Genomic DNA, 15,777 nt, shown 5'->3' with positions numbered 1-15,777 from the left:
ATTTAACGACGGCCACAGCTGCCTCCAGGAAATGAGCCAAAACGCATAATATCCATCTGAAAATGTTATAAATCAGACATTCACTATAGTCCCTATTCATGATTCAGTTTATACCTGTCATGTGTGGTACTGTCAACTCCCAAGCACTACCAGAGAACTTGTGATCCAGTAGGGTACAGCTATAATTGTTGCAAGGATATGATGAAAAATTGCACTTCGATCTTCACAAAAATGAAACAATGTGTAGCAGTAGCACTGAAGCGCTCGAGTGGCTAGCGGAGTCCGGATGGCGACGATACGGCCGTTTCAACGCCTCCGGGCACAACGGGTGAGTGAAGAACACTCCAACAGTACGTTGCTTCCGGTCGCCGCTGTGTAGCGCTGACTCATGTACGTTATTACTACATAGATTACCAAATCCAGCGTAAGAGGCGGGTCATCACCATGGGGATAAATAACAAGACGTTATTGTGGAGTAATGGCCGCGTCCATGACTGGAAATGCGAGAAAAGATGGTAGAAGGAGAAGGAACTAGAGGGCTGTGTTAGCTGCAAGAGCGAGCACTGTATCTGGCAATACGAGCAGCCAATAAGATAGATTTTGGTGGAAATCCGAAGTCTGCACGACCATTATCAGTGAAATTATTAAAACTCGCGAAATGGCCGTCTACGGGGGCCATATGGACGCTCATTACGCTGATGAGACTACGATGAAAGCGGAAACTCATCTTTTTTTTTACGCCTAAGAGATTGCTATGAATCGGGCCGGGACTTAGAGAAATCCCGACCGACCCTAGCAATTTTATTATACAGTGGTGTCAGAAAAATCTGACATGCATGCGCCTACCAAGCAGCTTGCTCAAGCGCTCACGAATCGCTCATTTCACACCTACTTGAGCGGTTGCAATAGCTGTAGACCGCCTCTCCCAGGTGGTTGACAGTTGACTATGCTCCTCGTAGCGCGCGGGAAGCGCCTGTCGCATGCGACACGCGGTACCACTTCGACACGCTCGCTGAACGCGGCCAAAACGTATGCTAGCAGTTCGGCACGGCAATTCGGGACCCCCACAATATATTTTCATACATGTGCTACACTAGTGCTAGTAGTTTTTAGTATATCCAGCCAGCTTACACTATCTCCATTGTAGCATGATGGTTTTTCCCTAAGTACTTGCTTAATGTGGTCAGCGGTCCAAATACTCCAGGTATATCATCTGGGCAGTACACAGATAACTGGAAAATGTACAAGGTTATAACTGAAAATTAAGAACAAAAGGATAGCGATTTACTTATTGAAGTTATTCAATGACTATTCATTGCCTGTCATCTTGTCTAAACAATAACATGGTTCCCACAAATGTGAATATATTTTTCAAGGACCTTTCAAGGACATAAGTTTTTACAAGGGCAATCTGTGACAAGTAGTTTAAGCATTTTTGAGTCATCATATATACCTTAGATCAGTGGTTGTTAACCTATTTTGAGTCATGGACCCCTTTCAGAATCCGGTGAAAGCTATGGATCCATCCCCAGAAAAATGCACATAAGCACATGACTAGCTGCCAGCGGCAGTTAATGTAAGCGGGCTATAGGACTAGAGCTAATGGTTACGTGGATAATAACGCAAGGATAGCTATACTATAGGGAACGCCATAGCTAGCCATGGGGTGTGACCTAGCTTGGGTAAAGCCAGGTAGTTAGGCTCATAGGGTCTATGTCCCCCAGGGTACTATCGGAGGGTACCCTGGGTACGGTTCGATATATCGGAACGTACCCTCGTAACTATCTGATATGGTTAGGGTTAGGGTTAGGGAGTTGGCGACTCCCTAGACTCGTTAGTGGAGTAGGCGAGGTACGATCCGGCATATTAGATACTACCAGGGTACTTTCCGTTATACCGGACCGTACACAGGGTACGTTCCGGCAGCACCCTGGGGGACATAGACCCTCTCAGCCTCAGCATAAGAGAGCATGTCCAGTAATAAACATCATGATATCCTATCCAATCACCGTCCTGGACATCATCTCTATCCTTGAACCCGTTTACGTCCCCATTGGCCTTAGTATTACTGGAGACGGGACCGCCATTTTACGTGCCACGTGGTCATCCGAGCCACAGAAGATTCACAGTCTCCAATGACAGGCGAGCACTTATTTCCATACCTCAAACCGCCCTAGGTCTAGGCTATCCCAGAAACCACTGCAGCGCACGCACATCCATAATATTTTAGTACAATAACGCTGAATAGCCGAGCGCGTACGCCGGCGTGCGCTACGTCTGAAGGTCGTTGAATCAAATCCCATCTTTTTATTTTTATTTTTTTATTTTTCAATCTTTATCCATTTAACTATTTTTTCCCAATTAAAGCAACTATTTACGTCATGATTTATTTACAACAATTTAATAAAAAAATAAATTTGTTTTAATTAAATTTAATTTATTAGTGTTAATTAAATTTAATTAGGGTTAGGGTTAGGGTTAGGGTTAGGGAGTAGGGCGTAGGCTGCGGTGATTTCTGGGATATGGTTTTAAGGCGGTTTGACGGTTCAAGGATAGTGAACATGGGTCCCAATAAAACCAATGTCATTTACATCAATATAAATATAATATTATATCAATATAATAGGTTAGGGTTATGGTTAGGGTTAGGATTAGGGTTAGGCTTAGGCACATTGGTTTTATTGGGACCCATGTTCTCTATGATCTATCCTTGGCTTGGGTCGGTTTGACTTTGAGGTATGGAAATAAGTGCTTAGGCCCTTACCCCAACGCCCCCGGCCGGGTACTAAACTAACCACCGAAGCAGTAAGAAACCCCAACTTTAATTAACTTACCGCTAGTAATAAAATACCAAATGGTATAATAATAAACCAGAAAATACGTGGAGTTTGGAAAAACTCAATGCTCTTCGATGAGGGTGCCATTTCTAATGACGAAGAGGGCTATCGATGACAGATGATTCGTTACCATTAAAAACACATATTTCTTTGCAAAAAATGCTGTTTATGTGAAACAAATTACTTAAAAACATATTTTAAATTTATAGATATATATCTTTTGTATTTAATTTGTGTTAATAAATAATATTCTTAGAGATAACTTAAAAGTTTACTTATTTAGTGAAAACTGACATGAAACTGTGGCGCAAAATCTCATTCTGAAATACACGCTGGCTCAGAAATAGCATAGAATAATTCTTAGTCTATGATATATCTATGGTCAAACTGACCCACTGGAACCAGACTAAGAGCGAAAGTTCTCAAGGGGCTGGTAAGCGATTATAATGGTTATGTTATTTCTTACGTTTGTGCCATTGCCGTTGACGTTGTCGGTGTACTTCACAGCTTAGGCTGGTAAACATCAGGTTTAGCGTCGTAAATTAACTTGCAAACGCCACCGCCAGATGGCGCTACGTGGTCTATCGGCGTTTCGGGCGTATAGGACAGAAGATAACGGCGCTGGGTGTTCTAGCGAAGAAGGAATGGGAGTAGGCCCCACGAAAGAGTGGTCGGCGAGTGAAGGTGAGTCCTGGGTTGCGATGATGGAACGCGCACCTGGGGAGAGCAAATAGGAGGTGAGGGGATGAAGGTGGTGAGAGGAATGAGGAAAAGGGACCGAGAATGGGAGAAAGCTGAAGTTGTTAAGAGTGAGGAAAGGGGAGAACGGGAGAAGCTGGTGGAGGAAGGAAAGGGCAGCAAGGTTTGGTGGCAGGAGGGGGAGAGCTGGTGGGAAGGAAGGAGGAGGGTTGCGGGGAAATGCCTGGTGGAGAAGGAGGGGAGAATGGAGCTGGTGGACGGAGGAGGGGGAGAAGGCGTGGTGGAGGAGGGGAGAAGCTGGCTGGAGCAAGGAGGAGGGGGAATGAATGCTGGTGGAGGAAGGATGGGGAAGAATGGCCAGAAGCTCGGTGGGAAACTTCCTCTCCCTCCCCTTTTCCTCCTCCTCCCCCTCCCTTACTTACTGCTGTTTTCGTACCCCTGTTACCAGAACTACGAGAGTGTGCTGTCCGATGTTCCATTCGAGTAGCTCACCGAAAATGCCGATAGACCTCCGCATCAGCGCCATCCTGGGCGGGTGGTGCCGTTGCAAGTTAATTTTTACGATGCTAAAAGCGCGTGATGTTTACGTGCCTAGGCTACCTAGTACAGGGCACTCGGAGAAGTTTCACATTGAAATATAATGCTAAGATAAATAGCGAAATCTATTTACTTACCAAAAAAGTCTTTAATGTTCTCTTATGACTCTCTTTCACCTATTATTGCCGACAATTTCTATTGTAAAATTGCCGTCCAAATGCTCATCTGCAAAACAAACGCTCGGCTGCGCGTCTCTCCGTGCGCTGCACACTTGACGCTGAGGGAGAGGTCGTTATGTCCCCCAGCCGGTACTCATTTGCTGGAAGGCGGTCGTTGGTCGTATATGTGAGTAACCCGAGGTCGGTCGGCGAGTTATGTGTGCCTATGGCCTACTACCTCCCTAACACCCCTACACCCCTAACCCTAAACCCTATCATATCAAATAGTTACCTCGGGTACATATTATACAGTATTATTACGACAACGACCCTTCGTGCCGATACTATCGGAGGCGTACTCTGGGTACGGTTTCGCATATATCGGAACGTTACCCTTGGTACTATCTTAATATGCCGCGGCCGTACCCTCTGACCTACTTCACTAACGCAGTCTAGTCGGAGGTCAGCGCCTACGGCCTACCCCGTAACCTTACCCCTAACCATATTCAGATAGTTACCAGGATACGTTTCCGAATATATCGAATCGTTACCCAGGGTACACTCCGATAGTACCCTGGGAGGACATTAGCCCTATGAGCCACAAACTGACACGATAAACATATAGCAGGTAGGAAAGTGCGTGCTGTCCAAACATCTTGCTCGATCGCTCGCCTTGATTTCATCGAATTACAACACAAATATTCAACCATTCTTAGTCGCATCTTTGTTTTCTAGTTTGAAGAACAGTGTTTCATTGTTATAAAAGCATTACGTTCTCGTGTTCGTAACGAGATGTTCACGCGAAATCACACAAGCAGCCTGGACGACAATTTCTCGCTGTTCGCTCCTCGTTGCGCAGTTTATGTAAATGGCTGCAAGTACAGGGCTATAATATGGGCAGCGCACTTGCATTTTTGGGAAACTACCATCCGCTGCTTTCCAACTCCCGTAATTCTGTAGACTCGTCAAAGTCGCCAAGTGGAGCTTTGCAAAAGACGTTGCAGCGCCTTTGCGGCGCAAAAATAAGGTCACCGAAAGAACCCCACCCGGGTGGGTTTTTCCTGATGTCCGGACCAGCCATTTACAATTAAAGCTTTGCCGCAACCGGGAGCAAACCGCCAGACCCGCTGAGAATTTCGTTCAGGCTTTGTGTGATTTTCCGCGTGACAGCTCGGCTTTACGAACCACCAGGACATTATCCGGTTTTTATAAAACGTGAAAACACCTGTATCTTCAATAGAAAAACAAACGGATGGTGAGTAGAATTGGTTTGAAATATTTGTTGTTTGTTAATTTCGATTATTAAAAATTCAAAACACAAAGCGTCGGAGCGAAGTTTTGGCAGCACGCTTTCTACCTGCTATATCATTGTATGTGTTCAGTTGTGCAGCGGACAGCTGAGCGTTTTGTTGCATGTTTGAGCATTTGGGACGGCATTATACAGGAAATTGCGGCACTTAATAGGTGAAAGATAGTATAGAAACATTAGACTTTGGTAGTAAAATAGCGTTTCGTATTTATTAGCTCATCTGGACATAGTTGGATTCAAGTTTGTAGTAGGGAAATCGGATGAGCATTGGCGTGCGCGTGCGTTGGCATACCGGCGTCCGGGCCGTCCTATCTGTGCGTAACAGTTGGGCACAAATCTTAAACGCTTTGCTCGAGTAACCGGTCACGATATCATGATGGGGGGGGGGGGTAATCAAGAAAAACGGAGTTTGGAAGATCGAAGCTGGGGGTTAAAGGTCAAAGGTCAAGAGAGCGTTTTGTAAACGAAAGAAGGCTGGAAACATTCCCTCCTTAAAACCGAAGGTATAGGGAGGGAAAATGCAGAATTTGCGGGCCCACGGAATCCAAACGGCTCGAGCCTAGGCTATGAGGTTTCAGTGTAAGCATCATCGGTAGGAAAGCCATCACTGGTCGCTGAACGATTTGGATTGGTCACAGCGTCAATGTCAATGGGGACAGCGGCAGATTTTAGACATCTTTCTTGAGACATGGTCTGACGGAGCCCGATTGAAAAACTTTTTGTGTCCAAGGGTGAGAACCTTCACCAATCTTTAGTCGGCTTTATTTAAGGACCATGAAATGTCGCTTTCCACTGAGTCGCGAAGAGTACCGTATATTGGAGTCGCGTAATAACCGCGGGCACCCTATTAAGCCGCCAACCTCAATTTGATCGCGGTAACCCAAGTATTGCGCCTAGTATATTTCCCCTCACGTATGGCGCACTTTCATAAAACCGCAGGCAAATACAGGGTTGAAATCTGAGGCAAATTGCGGTTATTACGGCGTATATATACTCAGTAAGTGTTTGATAACACTCTTTGACCCTCAACGAGTGAGGTTAACATGGCGATTTGCGTTGACTGCTTAACAAAGGGATCTGAAACTGGCTTTTGCTACTGTGGGCTTGGAGGCTAACATGTTGCCTAGTTCAATTGCAAAGGCAAATGTTTTGTCTGGAATAGGGTTGTACACTCCTTAAATCATTATTATTTTCTAAAGCAGTCGTATTAGTACCTGTCGAGTTTAGCAACCCTGTATTCTACGCACACGTAATTGAACCCTTGAATGCTCGGGGTTGGTAGCCAAAAACACGGGGGGCAGCCCATTACGCATGCATGTGGTGTGAAACTGGGACTATTCTAAATCATAATTATTGCTGGCAACCTGCCAATGCAGTGATGTGTTAATCACAGGCTGAGCGGAAATTCTCGCCTGCCTGAATATACTTGGATTTCAGCAACTCATTGGCAGTGAGGTTATTCACGCACGAAGGGTATGCCATTTTTGAATTATGCATGACACGTTGCACGCACCATCTTCGCGCAGAAAACTGCTTTTGCTTCGTATTAGAGCCCGTCCACCCGCCCCCTCCCCCACCTCTCCCCCACCACCACCACTTGTCGCGCTCGACTCATATCCCATGATAACATGTTATATAGCAAAGTCATTTAAAGTTACATCAGCTGTATCTTTATTACTGTCTTACCGGTATAAACAAAGCCTAGTATCATAGATTTAGATCTGTATTAGTAGTATCCTAGATATATGCTCTGAGCGCGAACGCGGAGGCGGGACGAGCGGCGCACTTGATTCGGTTGCCAGTGAGTTTATTAGAAGAATTACCCGGCCTACTCAGTACACGCACACGTTAGTTGAGCGCTGTCGCTCTGCGGCACTTGTTTAGCATTATATTTTATTGAAACGCTCCAAGTGCCTGTGATCATCATGATGTAGTACTAGTAGGCCTATGATCATTCTGATCATACATATTAACATATACAGTAGGGCCCGGGTTAGAAATGTATAATCAGTATCGACCATTGTTACCTGTTTGGATCACATTGATGACGTTATACATCATCCAGATGAGATCACCAAGTGGTCAAATTATGGCTATGTCGTAACCTTGTAACCTTGTGGTCATCAAGTTCAAAGTCCAAGGGTCCAAGGGACTATAATATCAAACTCAAAGACAGTGTCAGAGCGACAAGTAGACAGATAGACAGATAAATAGACAGATCAACACTGCAGATGGCGGTAGAAATAGCTGCAAATTTGTAATTTTCTAAAGACGAAAGGAGAGAATTCCAATACAGAAATTACAAAAACATAGAAGCTAAACTTAAAGGGATCCTTAGAAGATGGCACGTCGAAACTGTGAAAGCAATGATCACGCTCAGATGATCGAGTGCAACGAATAGGCTAACAAGAGGGAATGCCAATCTTCACTTGACCACGATAAATTTTATGGAAAGTGTGTAAGTTTGGCATGGAGAAAGCCGACACAAAGAGATGGGGGGGGGGGGCGGGTCAGCGTCACGGCGCACATCTGCAGGATGGACCTGACCACGACCTTAGGAGCCTCTAAAGGTGCTGAGGTCTGTGGCCTGACGGATGTTGGGGGGTAGTTTATTCCATAGCAAGCACCATGATACCGAAAAGATTTCTTGCAAGAGCTATTGATCTATAGTTGGGAGCATTGAGCATTTTTATTTGTAAGAGGTGCACAAGTATTTGAAAATGCTTTATATAGGTTGGGCTTTGCCCATGTATAGCTTTGCACACTTCTGTATTGATGGCTTTAACTTGCCCCAGTCCTAGGTTAGGAAGATTGGTGTAGGCGAAATCTTGAGAAATTGTGAGGTTACCGTCAGACGATGTGTACTGCATGACGTCACTAAGCTACGTGTCAACAAACCCATACCAGTGAATGTAGTGAGGGTGGTAAATGCTATTTTCGACCATGCAGCAATTTCACCTATCACTGGCAGATGACAGCAGCTGTAGAAGGGTTTATGCCGATGGATTTTGGCATGAAGAATGCTGTGAAAGGGCTGGTTGTATCACGCCTCGAACGTCAGCAGTGTTTAAAGGGCCACAGCTCACTATACACGTACGCAGGGCAGGGGCATGTACAGGGGGGCAGGGCGTGGGTGGGCGGCGAGGCGGGTTCCACCCCCCCTTTGCGTGCTTGCAAGTTTGGGTTACGGTTAGACCCCCCTGGTACAAATCCTGTACACGCCCCTGCAGGCAATCAAAATGCTTTGAAATTCACATGCATCGTTGATTCGTTATGTTGAGAAATAAGTATGCACAGAGGTGACACCTAGTGTCAGCCATAGAATAAGAATGAAAATGGAAAATCAATAAACTTTCGCATCAAAGTTTGAGCGTATCCTTTTAAATGCACTTGTTTAAATTCACATTCACTGCCTACAATAAGTTGATCTTGTGAAGTATGACAAGCTAAGTTATATAATAGAGTATTTTTTATTATAGGCACATGTAGCGCAAGTTCCATCATGACGAAAACAAAGAAGAATAAAAGTAAAAGTTTGAAAGCTGAGGAAAAGGTGACTGAGCATCCCTTAAAAGCATGCGACCTTGACCCATTGACCAGTGATACACAAAACGAGGTCACCCTGAGGGAAAAGCTGCAAACCTACGATGATCTGTTCAAGCGAATGTTGGATGCGATTCCCCCACAGTACTACTTTAGTGCAGACGTAAAGGAAAAGCTGAAGGAGAAAAAGGCTGCAAGCATGGACCAAAAAATCAAAGGTGAGCTTAAATGGTAAGTGAGTCAATCATAGTAGCTGTGTGTCAATCATTGTGTTCAAGCATGTAGTTCACCAAAATCGGTACTTGCAAAAAATACTTGTCAACTATGTACAAAGAAAAACGAATGTTAGGACTCTTGTTAGCTTGGGCCAAATTCATGTTTTAAGTAAAACTTTGTAAGGGTCGTGTTCATATGTTTGAATGTATGGTTAATTGACCACACGGTATCAGACGTTGTTGGTCGCAATTGTAACAAACCGCTTGTTTCGCGTGTAGCCGAGGGATTGAAGAGAAAGAACAAGAACGCAATAACAGAGCGGACCAAGCAGAAGCGAGCCAAGCTTGATCCAGAGGAGAACTGGACGATCACACAAGCACAGGAGAAGTTGCTTGGAGGTGGGCCTGTTGGCAAGGCTACACTAAGCACCAAGCAAGCCACAAGCCAGGAGGAACTGAAAGAGCGCCTTCATGCTAAAATCTCTCAGGCCAAAGGCAAGTTTTTTGTGTCTATTTCAACATGACCATTTGGTCACAAGCTCATCGGGCAGTTGTGTGGTAGAAATTGAAATCTAATCTGTAAATACTATGATTAATATATGATCTATATTAATATACTATGAGTAAATTTACAGACTACGATAGCTAATTATTCCAGATTGTAACAATTGAATGATACCTTGAGTGCGAAGCACATATTTAATGTTTACACAATCCTTGTGTATGTCTAGTCTATGGGCGCGTTTTTTTTGGGACGAATCCGTCTGATCGAGATCATGTGATCCTGATCCGACCAAACAAACGCAAACTCACTTTCACCGGTTCACGTTTCGCTGTGACCTATCACGGGATGGTTCATAACAAAGAACAAACTGTGATTGGCTGAGGCCCGGGCCGCCATATTGGATCTCGTTCGAATCCACCTCGCTAGCAGGGTCGGGTTCGATGGATCGAGATCAAGTGAACCGACCAAACAAACAGTCAGATCAACGAATCCATTGGATCGAGATCCGTGGATCCGACCAAACAAACGCGCCCTATGAAATCGTGGTGAACTGGTGAATAGTATACCCGTGATGCCATCTAGTGGTAAAATAGTTTTCAAGGTTCAGTAATTAAAAGTTATGGCCTCTATAGCTTTGTTACCCGATTGTGAAGCATACATTACATTTGTACATTATATTTAGCTTCAAGAAAAGATGACATTCAGAAGAGGGAGAAGAGGACACTACAAAAAGAGAAGAAAAAGAAAAAAAAAGATAAAAGCAAAGCAAAAGCAAGCAATGTCACTTCTGAAAAGAATGGCCACTCTAAGGATAGCCAGATGTCCAAAAACAATGAATTAGCAACTTCAAAAAAAGTTAAAGAAGGTAAAATCACATTATCACTGTGGAAAAAATAATTAAAATTAAACAAAATAATAAAAAACAACGGAACTCATTAATTTAGTACCAAATTTTTAAACACTGCTCCAGATGCATGCAGAATAGCACATCGTACAGTCAAACCTGCATTACCTATCACATCTCCAGTCACCTCTCAGTAAAAGACGATTGACATTTCCCTCGAGTGACCCTGACAGCCTGATATCAAATTTGATTGCCCGCGATAAGTCTCGCACAGTATTTCCATCTGCTCGTCTCACCGTTTGATGTACAGGGGACAGCTTCACGTTCAGCAAGTTCGACTTCACCGACGCTGGCGGCAAGGCGGCCGGCCGGCACGTCGGCCGCGACTTTAAGCGCATGCTCACCAAGGTACAGGCGCAGAAGGAGAAGGTGGCGGCGGTGCGGCAGAGCGACCCGGAACGTGGCGCCGTGATCGCCGATAAACACGCGTGGCGCAGCGTACTCGAGAAGGCAGCCGGCGCGAAGGTGCGCAACGACGAGGAGCTCCTGAAGGTGGCTGTCAAGCGCAAGGAGAAGGCGAGCAAGCAGCGGAAGAAACGGTGGGAGGGGCGCGTCGAGAAGGTGAGAGAGACGAAGGAGCAACAGCAGAAGAAGCGCAGTACGAACATCAAGCTGCGAAAGGAGACGAAGGTGCAGAAGAAGATCAAGAAGGCGGTGAAGAAGGGTCGGATATTGCCGGAGCTACGCAACACATGATTGTCTTGACCGCACGAACGCCAGACGCTTCCATTATTTGTTAATATATCTGTGCCAGTTGATCGTGATACTCACAGACTTCTGTGTTTTGTATCTGAATTACATGAAAGGAAAATTATCTGGATTACATAAAATGAACATGATTGCTCTGCAGGAGCCATCGGACAATGGTGCCATAAAATGTACATGTACATGCTAATAAATAACCTAGTATCCTATTTATTGTGTTATCTGAGGGGATCACCTCAATTTATTTATGAGCAATGCAATTGACAAAATGAGATTGCACATCGAGTGATAACTGTGCTCCATCTTACTTTCTCCACTCCATTAGGCCATCCTTAAAAATTTCTATGTTTGCTGCCCCCCCCCCCCGACCCATGATTTTTTTAGTGGGTAGGTAGGTTAAGTCTTTTTTTGTTGGGCATAATAGTTATTTTAAGTCTGTCGTCATGTTTGCCACACATGCTTTGTGTTTCAGTCTTTACTATGACGAATGTAAAAAAAAATAAAAAATGGAATCCAAAATGTCTAAAAAAAACTTGGGTCGCGGCTATTTTCGTGGGTCGGTCGGAGGACAGCAAACATATAATTTTTTAAGGATGGCCCTATAGTCTCGTTTTACTAACCCCAATAGAATGAAAAAACACCAATAGGACCAACATTCCAATTGACGCAAGGAACAGGTTCAGTTGTGTTATCCTCGGAGATTATATAGTTTTGTATCAATTCACCCAATTTTCTGATAGATCTCCCAAAAAACAATAATGCAATGAAAATTGAAAACGTTCAGAACGTGGTAATTAAAAATGAAATGGTTACCCATCAAGAAATACGTACTACAGATTAATAGTCCAGTACATTATCTAAATCAATAATAAAATAATAGAAATTTCTTTCACTACTTAAAATAAATTCAGGCAATAACCAGTGTGCCAGATTATAATTTTTTAACGTACTACATATAACGTACTACAGATTAATAGTCCAGTACATTATCTAAATCAATAATAAAATAATAGAAATTTCTTTCACTACTTAAAATAAATTCAGGCAATAACCAGTGTGCCAGATTATAATTTTTTATAAGAAAATAACTTTCAATTAGGTAGTGAGTTTACAAATTTAATGAACATACATCATGTGAAACTAATTGACATGAAACCTTTCGCAATCCATAATTAGTCTGTGCCGCTCGTCTGCGCATCAATTCCAACAGATCTATCGGCAGACATGAAGGAAATGGAAACTGATCGCTTGCACCCCTATTTGTTAAGCCTCTGCCGCGTTGTCTTGGAATTGGTTGTACGGACTCCGCGCTCTGAGGACGTACCTCTGGATGAGCAGCGTGGCGGCGATGGTCAGGGCTGTGACGACGAGCAGGGTGACCACAAACACCGTCACAGAGACTGTGGGTGACAAAATCACACAATTACAGTTAGAAGCTACGCAGACACATCAGGAGTAAGGTAGTTTATACAAGAGTACACCACGTTTGCACTTGTGGCACATAGATCGCATTGAATTTTGCAACAATATTCTTGGAGGTCAGACAAAACAGCTAGCACAGAAAAACTGGACTGTATACAAAGAGCCTCATCGACATGTGTGCAATTTTTCCAGGTAAAATAGCGATAAGCATACCCAGCACCCCTATGCCAAATTTCCAAATGCACGGATAAAGTGACTCTCTGTTGAATCAGAATAGAAGCTTATACAATGACACAGCAGTTCTAGTGAGAATGTTAGACATGAGCTTTGATGTACTTACTGCCTGTACTGCCTGGTACTGGCTTGCCACCACAGTCCATCTCATCCGAATTGTCACCACAGTCGTTATTACCATTGCACTTCCAATTGTCCTGCATGCACACGCCATTGTCACATTGCTGTGTCTTTGGGCAAGCTGTGAAGAAACGACATAAATATGTTAGCACCGTCACCCTTTTCCTCTTGTTCAGCCTGTAGCTAGAAACAGCTGCTGATGCCACTTGGACAAATCCGAGTTTTGCCACTTTCGACCAAACAAATGTACTCTATGTGACATAACTGCACTGCGTACAATCAATAGGAGCAAATCACTGCCGCTTTGACCTTGAACACCCCACACACGTATGATCACACGAGCAGGGTGGGAACATGTAAAATTGTGGACACACATATGGTTCCATTAGCTGAGATTAAATGTGAAAGAGAATGCTACTCTAAATAAATGCTGCAATCTCAACCCCAGATGCTAATGGAGCAAAGAAGGCATTCGAGTCCTACCCAAATGAAGCCTCACTTAACAACAGCACGACTCGAAAAGATGTGTGCATGAATGTGTGCGCATGCATTTTAAGCATTTGCTTGCAGGCCTTTGCTTGTGTGTTCGTGCGTGTCTACGTGTCACGTATCGTACCGTATTTAGTGAAGTTGAGCCGGAAGGCGGGAGCCGATCCTTTCACGAGGCGCACACTGTACTTTACCCACAGACCGCTGGATCGAGTCATGTTAGTTGACATTTTGTTGATTACAACCGTCCCGACATCAACGATGTCGGATCGAACGGACGAGCCATCTCTGATTTCCACACTCCTACCGTGTGAATAAGGATTCTATTAAAGGAATACTCTACTCTAGAATTTGAGAGTATATTATGATAGTAGATTTATAAATAATAGCACATACCTATAAATATCTATAATTACGCATTCACGTTTGTCATAAAACAACATTGAATTTCGAAATTCCCACTTTTTGGCGCTGACATGGCACCCGCACCGTGCTGCCACCCTGAGAAAGTTGCGCATTTGCCAATTTATTTTGCACGTTACAGACCGATAGCTAATCACAAGAGTGCAATTTATACCTAAATGTTTTAACCAAACGATATTCATTTTAGGAAAAATTTATCCATATTATAACTGAAACTATATGTCATTTATAAGATATTACAATCCTTTTGCTTTTAAATGAACAAATAAGAAACACCCTCGGTATGTAGCTCTTGGCTGGAAAGTGGTTTTGCGCAACTTTTCAGATAGTGCGCTTTGAGTGGCGCCACCGTCGTTGTAATTGTGCGCTTTGAGTGGCGCCACCGTCGTTGTAATTAAACTGTAGTCGTTAGTTTGAAAACATTAAAAAAAAATTTCTACTGGCGATTGACCCATGCAATTTTTAATGTAGCGTAATTTTTACCTAAATCAACTGAAAATAACCCTAGAACCTAGAGTCAAGTATTCCTTTAAGGATACAGTCAGGGTTACAAACAGATACAGGGCATTACAACATAACTGTTCATCAAATCCAATCAAACACACAACTATTGAATAAAAAATGTTTCTCTCCACTCACCATGAAAATAATCACAGAAATGTCATCGCTAATTATGTGACAGCAAAAACTGTAAATTTATATGAAAAATGATTTTTCCAGCATTTCTCAGAAACAGAAAAGGATTGGAACCTAAACGTGTATGGCCGTACGTTGTTCAAGGGCCCCTGGAATTTAAAAAATGCTTTATTTTAGAAAATAAGTTGAAAAGTTCGACAAAAATCTGCTGTTAAAAATCCACATACATAGCTTCCCAGAGGCGCCATCTATCAAATAAAATGGGTATTAAAATTTTGATCAAATTCCACATACGCCCCCCCGCCGAGTGTATCCACAAGTTACATGTGAGAGAGACAGATCCTGTTCCCATGACACAAGCTTTGCATCGTCAACATCGCCCACGTTACACCAAACCAACAACAATGTTTAACATTGATTGCTAGTGAAAACTCCATAACCTGCAATAGAGCACATACCCGGGCTGGTACGCGGTGCCGTTGATGAGGAACGAGTATTTAACGACGTTGACGTTATCGCCGTCCTGCGGCGGGAAGGAGACGACCCACACACACGTCGTGTTCTTCTTCAGCATCTTTGGATAGCCGGGTGTGCTCACAACGCCCTTCGGCAACGTTATCATCCCCCCGCAGTCTGTAACAACAGATTATAGAGGTAGAGTAAAGAACATATATACAGCAATGTATGAGAGAAATTCGTTATATATATAGATAAAGTTATCGTTATCGTTAAAATATATTAGACTAGCGGGATACCCGGTGTTAATTGCCCGGGGAAATCAGTGGTGTTACTCAGTTGGTGACCGCTTGGTTGAAAGGAAAATACCCCAAAAAATCGAACTATCTATCTATCCATGCATCCATCCATCCATCGCATTCCACGCTATCCTATCCCATCCCATCGCATGCCATCTCATCGCATCCCAGGCCATGCCATGCCATCCCATTGCATCCCATCCCAATAGTAAAAAATAATAAGAAGTCATTAAAATAAAAAAGTCAAAAATTATAAATAATAAAATGAAATTATATAGAAAATATA

General features: G+C 43.5%; 3 protein-coding genes across 4 annotated transcripts in view; 1 reads left to right on the top strand and 2 right to left on the bottom strand.

Annotated features, from left to right (window-relative positions):
* Nucleotides 1–2,931, bottom strand: part of LOC106816017 — a 6,428-nt gene extending 3,497 nt beyond the window's left edge. The window contains exons 1-3 of the mRNA XM_014820554.1: nucleotides 2,835–2,931; nucleotides 1,132–1,232; nucleotides 1–56 (exon numbers count right to left, since the gene is read on the bottom strand). The exon at nucleotides 1–56 is cut by the window's left edge and continues 1 nt beyond it. Coding sequence (XP_014676040.1) covers nucleotides 1–56; nucleotides 1,132–1,232; nucleotides 2,835–2,924 — 247 coding nt within the window. The 5' untranslated portion in view covers nucleotides 2,925–2,931. The remainder of the gene's footprint in view (nucleotides 57–1,131; nucleotides 1,233–2,834) is intronic.
* Nucleotides 2,932–3,145: 214 nt separating this feature from the next.
* On the top strand, nucleotides 3,146–11,621 carry LOC106816014 (surfeit locus protein 6 homolog). Of its 2 annotated transcripts, none has more exons than XM_014820548.1 (5): nucleotides 3,146–3,270; nucleotides 9,020–9,301; nucleotides 9,578–9,793; nucleotides 10,486–10,668; nucleotides 10,958–11,621. In XM_014820548.1, the coding sequence occupies exons 1-5, from the start codon at nucleotides 3,216–3,218 to the stop codon at nucleotides 11,401–11,403; spliced, it is 1,182 nt and encodes a 393-aa protein (XP_014676034.1). In that variant the 5' UTR covers nucleotides 3,146–3,215; the 3' UTR covers nucleotides 11,404–11,621. The 2 variants fall into 2 exon arrangements, with proteins under 2 accessions (XP_014676034.1, XP_014676035.1); XM_014820549.1 differs by lacking the exon at nucleotides 3,146–3,270 and adding an exon at nucleotides 8,808–8,827.
* Nucleotides 11,622–12,126: 505 nt separating this feature from the next.
* Nucleotides 12,127–15,365, bottom strand: LOC106816015 (low-density lipoprotein receptor-related protein 3-like). The gene is made up of 4 exons (XM_014820550.1): nucleotides 15,195–15,365; nucleotides 13,805–13,980; nucleotides 13,175–13,309; nucleotides 12,127–12,812 (listed from the first exon to the last, which is right to left on the bottom strand). The coding sequence occupies exons 1-4, from the start codon at nucleotides 15,356–15,358 to the stop codon at nucleotides 12,676–12,678; spliced, it is 612 nt and encodes a 203-aa protein (XP_014676036.1). The 5' UTR covers nucleotides 15,359–15,365; the 3' UTR covers nucleotides 12,127–12,675.
* Between the last annotated feature and the right edge of the window lie 412 nt (nucleotides 15,366–15,777).

The sequence above is a fragment of the Priapulus caudatus genome, unplaced genomic scaffold, assembly GCF_000485595.1.
Source record: "Priapulus caudatus unplaced genomic scaffold, Priapulus_caudatus-5.0.1 Scaffold1262, whole genome shotgun sequence".
Classification (NCBI taxonomy): domain Eukaryota; kingdom Metazoa; phylum Priapulida; class Priapulimorpha; order Priapulimorphida; family Priapulidae; genus Priapulus; species Priapulus caudatus.
This window is presented reverse-complemented; position numbering and strand designations above follow the sequence as displayed.

Bases quoted from the DNA above. Each gene is read 5' to 3' on its own strand.
- LOC106816014 (XM_014820548.1), top strand. From the start codon at position 3,216: ATGGTCAAACTGACCCACTGGAACCAGACTAAGAGCGAAAGTTCTCAA. The intron at 9,302-9,577 runs GTGAGCTTAAAT...TTTCGCGTGTAG, and splicing joins CATGGACCAAAAAATCAAAG to CCGAGGGATTGAAGAGAAAG. The intron at 10,669-10,957 runs GTAAAATCACAT...TTTGATGTACAG, and splicing joins TTCAAAAAAAGTTAAAGAAG to GGGACAGCTTCACGTTCAGC.
- LOC106816015 (XM_014820550.1), bottom strand. From the start codon at position 15,358: ATGATAACGTTGCCGAAGGGCGTTGTGAGCACACCCGGCTATCCAAAG. The intron at 13,981-15,194 runs GTATGTGCTCTA...TTCACACGGTAG, and splicing joins GGCACCGCGTACCAGCCCGG to GAGTGTGGAAATCAGAGATG. The intron at 13,310-13,804 runs GTACGATACGTG...GTTTCTTCACAG, and splicing joins GCTCAACTTCACTAAATACG to CTTGCCCAAAGACACAGCAA.